Source organism: Nomascus leucogenys, chromosome 16 (genome assembly GCF_006542625.1).
Source record: "Nomascus leucogenys isolate Asia chromosome 16, Asia_NLE_v1, whole genome shotgun sequence".
NCBI lineage: Eukaryota > Metazoa > Chordata > Mammalia > Primates > Hylobatidae > Nomascus > Nomascus leucogenys.
In genome coordinates this window covers 13,988,568-13,994,567 of record NC_044396.1, presented here as the reverse complement: position 1 = coordinate 13,994,567, position 6,000 = coordinate 13,988,568, and the positions used below count along the sequence as shown (strand labels likewise).

General features: G+C 40.4%; 1 protein-coding gene across 2 annotated transcripts in view; it reads right to left on the bottom strand.

Moving 5' to 3' along the window:
- Positions 1–260: 260 nt before the first annotated feature.
- Positions 261–6,000, bottom strand: part of CDH17 (cadherin 17) — a 95,540-nt gene continuing 89,800 nt past the window's right edge. For both annotated transcript variants that reach the window (XM_003268315.4, XM_003268313.4), the window contains exons 16-18: positions 5,045–5,161; positions 4,795–4,908; positions 261–1,429 (exon numbers count right to left, since the gene is read on the bottom strand). In XM_003268315.4, the coding sequence (XP_003268363.1) occupies positions 1,329–1,429; positions 4,795–4,908; positions 5,045–5,161 (332 nt within the window). In that variant the 3' untranslated portion in view covers positions 261–1,328. The remainder of the gene's footprint in view (positions 1,430–4,794; positions 4,909–5,044; positions 5,162–6,000) is intronic.

Sequence of the window (6,000 nt, the reverse complement as noted above, 5' to 3'; positions counted from 1 at the left end):
AGCTTGAGTGCTGTGCTGGGAGAATCCTCCTTGTCAGGATTAGCTGCTCTCTTCAGAGCCAGCAAGCAGGAACATTTAAGTCTGCTGAAGTTGCGCCCACAGCCGCCCCTTCCCCCAAGTGCTCTGTCCAGGGAGATGGGAGTTTTATCGATAAGCCCCTGACTGGGGCTGCTGGGGAGGCAGTTTTTATGCACAAAAAATAACAATTGTTATTCTGTCCTTCCCCTGCACAAATAAAAAGAAAACAGAGGCAGAGCGGATCAACAAACAAAACTCACCGCAACCAATGTTTATTCTTAATTTGTCACCACTCTTTTCATGTCTTGTTTTCCTCTACATGTTAAATATATAATAACCAAAACTTTATTAACATACAAATAAAGAAAACATGCGCAGCATGTATGTATGGCAGGTGGTGAGGAAATCTGGCCAGCTGACTGGTTCCTGCACCAAGGTTTGCAGAGTAGGTTGTGTTTGAACACCTTCTGTGGGTCTGTGTCATTTCCAAGTTGAAGAATTTCAGCCAAAGAGCAACATGTCACATTGGTTAAAGACGGTTAATGACACAGAAGCATTTCTGTTAATACTAAGGGAAAAGGCTGTTCTTTTATTTATTTTTCCTGAGTCCTCACTTTTTTCTTCTCTGTCAAATGTTTGAAATTCAGTGAAATACCAAAGGAGTCAAGGATGAAGGGGACACAGGATGGAATCAGAAAAAACATAAATGGAATCCAGGCAGCTCTATGGGAGACAACTGATATATCTCCTTGATAAAGAAAAAATGTACAGAATATTTAATGAGTCTGTCTTGCCCCAAAAGGGAAAAACACAAGTAGCTAAGCCATTTGCAGAGGAAAAATGTCATGGGAAAATGAAAAATATCTCTAATGTCTATAGCACATGAAATATCTAAGGCGGGTGCAGTGGTTCATGCCTGTATTGGGAGACCAAGGCAGGCAGATCACTTGAGGTCAGGAGTTCAAGACCAGCCTGGCCAAATGGTGAAACCCCGTCTCTACTAAAACTACAAAAATTAGCTGGGCATGGTGGCAGGTGCCTGTAAGCCCAGTTACTTAGGAAGCTGAGGCAGGAGAATCCCTTGAACCCAGGAGGCAGAGGTTGCAGTGAGCCGGGATTGCACCACTGTACTCCAGCCTGGGCCACAGAGCAAGACTCCATCTCAAAAAAGAAATATTTAGTAAATATTAAAGGACAAGAGGGAATATCTGTTTAAAAAATTATAATGCACGTTAGATGAAAAGTAATAGGATGAGACGGTTGTTGCTGAAACGGCACTTGCTATTAAATTCAAGCATTCCTTTTCAAATTCAGCTTCTCAGAGGTTTGACTTCAGATGCTTGAGCACTTTCAACATTATCTTTACCTTTATCCTTCTTTATGCGGATAAACACAACTGCTAAAATTATACCTAAAAGAAAAAACCCAGGGTCAAATTAGTGGGATCTTTTAAAATGTACTGTCACATTCAGTTATAAAGTAGTATTGTGAATTTTGGCTTTTGTTGCCATTGCTTTTAGTGTTTTAGACATGAAGTCCTTGCCCACGCCTATGTCCTGAATAGTATTGCCTAGGTTTTCTTAAACTAAAGAGCTTCTGCACAGCAAAAGAAACTACCATCAGAGTGAACAGGCAACCTACAGAATGGGAGAAAATTTTTGCAACCTACTCATCTGACAAAGGGCTAATATCCAGAATCTACAATGAACTCAAACAAATTTACAAGAAAAAAACAACCCCATCAAAAAGTGGGCAAAGGACATGAACAGACACTTCTCAAAAGAAGACATTTATGCAGCCAAAAAACACATGAAGAAATGCTCATCATCACTGGCCATCAGAGAAATGCAAATCAAAACCACAGTGAGATACCATCTCACACCAGTTAGAATGGCCATCATTAAAAAAGCAGGAAACAACAGGTGCTGGAGAGGATGTGGAGAAATAGGAACACTTTTACACTGTTGGTGGGACTGTAAACTAATTCAACCATTGTGGAAGTCAGTGTGGCGATTCCTCAGGGATCTAGAACTAGAAATACCATTTGACCCAGCCATCCCATTACTGGGTATATACCCAAAGGACTGTAAATCATGCTGCTATAAAGACACATGCACACGTATGTTTATTGCGGCACTATTCACAATAGCAAAGAGTTGGAACCAACCCAAAAGTCCAACAACGATAGACTGGATTAAGAAAATGTGGCACATATACACCATGGAATACTATGCAGCCATAAAAAATGATGAGTTCGTGTCCTTTGTAGGGACATGGATGAAACTGGAAAACATCATTCTCAGTAAACTATCGCAAGGACAAAAAACCAAACACCACATGTTCTCACTCATAGGTGGGAATTGAACAATGAGAACTCATGGACACAGGAAGGGGAACATCACACTCCGGGGACTGTTGTGGGGTGGGGGGAGGGGGGAGGGACAGCATTAGGAGATATACCTAATGCTAAATGACGAGTTAATGGGTGCAGGAAATCAACATGGCACCTGGATACATATGTAACAAACCTGCACATTGTGCACATGTACCCTAAAACCTAAAGTATAAAAAAAAAAAATAGTATTGTGGTAGGAAAACAGTGACTCAACTTCATTTTTGTATGTGGTTCAACAAAGTTTCACTGTCCTAGTGAATAAGGGACTCTAGTCATTGGCCTTCTTCGAGAAATAAGCTTATCTTATCCTGTTGTATGTATGTATCAAGTCCCAAATCACAGCTGACTTGGTGGCTGTCACTGGATCTCGCCATAAGAATATAGGACCTAATGTCCCACACTATGGAGTGTATAAGCATCTGACAAAGTTCCTGAACTGTATATATACTTAATATTGATTTTATTCTTCCCCTTTCCTAGAGAAAACAATCCAATTAGCATAACCAGAAAGTTGTTCTCTGACCTGCTCACCTCCCTGAAGCTGATTTTCATCGTGTCCATACCAACTATCGCATTTCCCTGGGCGCCTTCCTCTTGGATCCTGCCTACGTTGTTGTGGGACCCTGGGTAGACTACTTAACCTTCTTGGTTTCTCCCACCTGATACATCAAAATTACACTGTGCAGCTCAGCACTGATTGTGTACTGTCAGAGTTCACTATGAAGGAGGGAGTTGTTTTAAGGAAATTAACCTGCCTGTAAGTTTATAGGAGGAATCATGGCAGAAAAGACTGGATGTTCAAAAACTTATAATTCCAACCCTATCTTGAAAAGAATAAGGGCATGAAACTGTAAAGTCCTATTACTTCTATTTCTGGATGTTCCCAAACTCAAGCAGTCTTTAACCTGTGGTATGATTATGGAATTAAATTGATATGTTAAGAAAATTGCTATCTGATTTGTAAATTCAAAAACCCTTTCAAGGTGGGAGGGCAAATAGAATAAGAAAAGGCACAGAGGCAGAAGGGACCTATGTAAGTGAGTGGGACCTCAAAAAGCTAGTTCAATTATCATGAAAAGTGTGCAGTAGATAGTGGTTCTCAGAGGGGAATGATGATCACCATGCACACATTAGGGTGGGCAGTGGCCATGACATGAAGGCCCTCTCATGCCACAGGGAGTCCGGACTGAAGAGTATAAAGAAGTGAGACCCCCTTTAGATGCATGAATCAGAGTCCAGTGTGACACACTGGATCATGGGAGAAAAGATCAGATGCTGAGAGGACAATCAATAATACTTAGAATAATACTAGTCCTTCTTTTAAAAGAAAAAGGATATGAAACCATAAACCCCTTCACTCAGGTACACATGAAATAATGAAGTATCTATTTCTAATGTTTAACTTGTGGTGGGGACAACAGTTGAAAGGACAATTACTATATAGGTTGAGTATCCCTAATCTGAAAATCTCAAATCTGAAACTTTTGGGGTACCAACTTGATGCCACAAGCAGAAAATTCTACACCTGACCTCATGTGACAGGTTGCAGGCAAAACTTTGTTTCATACACAATATTATTTAAAATATTGTATGAAATACCTTCAGACTATGTGCATAAAATGTTTATGAATCATGTGAATTTTGTGTTGAGACTTGGGTCCCATCCTCAAGATATCTCATCATGTATTTGCAAAGGTTCAAAAATCGGGAAAAAATCCAAAATCTGAAACACTTCTGCTCTCAAGCATTTTGGGTAAGGAAACACTTGGAATGGGCACTGAGTTGTTTGCAAAAAAAGAAAAAGACAGCTAGATTCAGGGGACTCTACTGTCTAGCCAAGCCAGGGGCTATGGCAGAGGCTGTGGTCATGACGCAATGGGTTATTCTGGGTAATAAAGAATCAGGGTTCTATGCATAGGGAAATTCTGCACTATACATTTCAGGTATCTCAGCATCGTGACTGGAAGGCTAACTTCTGCCTGTAACAACAATGGCAGGTGAGACCATAAACTCGGGTGTAGGATCTCTGTGTGTCACTGTTTCCCCCATATCAAGCACAGTCCCTGACACATGGCACAGCTACTGCATTTCTTCCCTCTTTATCACAAAAGCTTTGTAACTAGGCATAATATATAACAATTGATGACCGTAAAGCCCCTTATATTTCTAAACTAATAAGGCAATAGAAACAGCGGATGGTACTAAAGCTGTAACTCCAACCAAGAAAGTCTGATGTAATTTGCTGGTGATCTACCTTCTGGGCTATTGCCTGGGTTGCCATTTGAGCAGCCACCAGACCAGTCCAGGAAGACAGGCCCTGAGATGAGCTCACATTTCTGAGGCCCAGGATAAGACTCTTTGAATTAAGAAATTACACTCACCGATCACCAGAAGAGTGGTCAGCAGCATACCAACTGCCATGCCCACAGTGGGTATCCCAGTCTGGTGACCTGCTGGCCGGAAACAACTTCCTTCCACACAACTGCAGAACGTAACTGAAAAGCAGGACAGTATTTGGTAGGATAAATTCTCAAGTGAATAGTTGCAGAATCCCATATCAAAGACAAGAATCTCCTCAAACGGCCCATGGTGACAGGTACTAGCCTGAGTTGCCTATAGCAGAATATCTACCTGGTAAAGAAACAATGCCTTCCAAGGGTGGCCGACCCCCATCATTGATGCGGATCAAGACGACATACTCCCTCTCCTCAAAGTCTGTGTGCCTGGTAGACAGTCGGGCATGAGTACCTGCCAGGACAGGAAAAAAAAAAAAGTACAACTTCAGAATAAAGCTCATTTTACAACTTCAGAATAAAGCTCATTTTGTATCACATACTAAGGTTGACTGGAACATGGCTGGACATGAGTTAAACTGCCCAAAGTATCATCCACATCATTCCACATATATCTTCCCATAAGGTAAGAAAGGGCTAAAGCCTCCTTTAAGTTCTTAATTCATGATTTCTCTGTAGAAATTTATACTAAATACAGTCAATTATCATTTGTAGCACTTATGCTCTATAAAGTTGCCCCAAACACTGAATTAATGAATGCTGAACCATTGCTCCTAGAGGAAAGACAGGGTTAGTTTCCTGTGAGCTTCTAGTCATATTTTCCCTAACTGATCAATATATAACCTTGATTTTTTGTGTGTTTCTGTTTAAACATACCTTATTTAACATATATTGTTCATTCTAACATTTAACTCACATCTAACAGCACTAGAACTTCCTGAACAAAGCTTATCAAACACACATATTTAGGTTGGTGGAAAATAAATGCAGTTTTGAACATTACGTTTGTGTCCCAAACCATAATTTTTCTCTGTAAGGCACACATCACAGCCTTCCTGTGCTTAGGAACTCTAGATAGCACTTCAGCACTATAGTTCAAAGCCATTTTTTTCTTATCATGGGTCATCTTTTAGCTTTGACCTTGTGTGGTTTTTTTTTTTTTTTTTGAATACTTTAAGTTCTAGGGTATATGTGCACAATGTGCAGATTTGATACATAGGTATACATGTGTCATGTTGATTTGCTGTACTCATCAACTCGTCATTTACATTAGGTATTTCTCCTAATGCTATC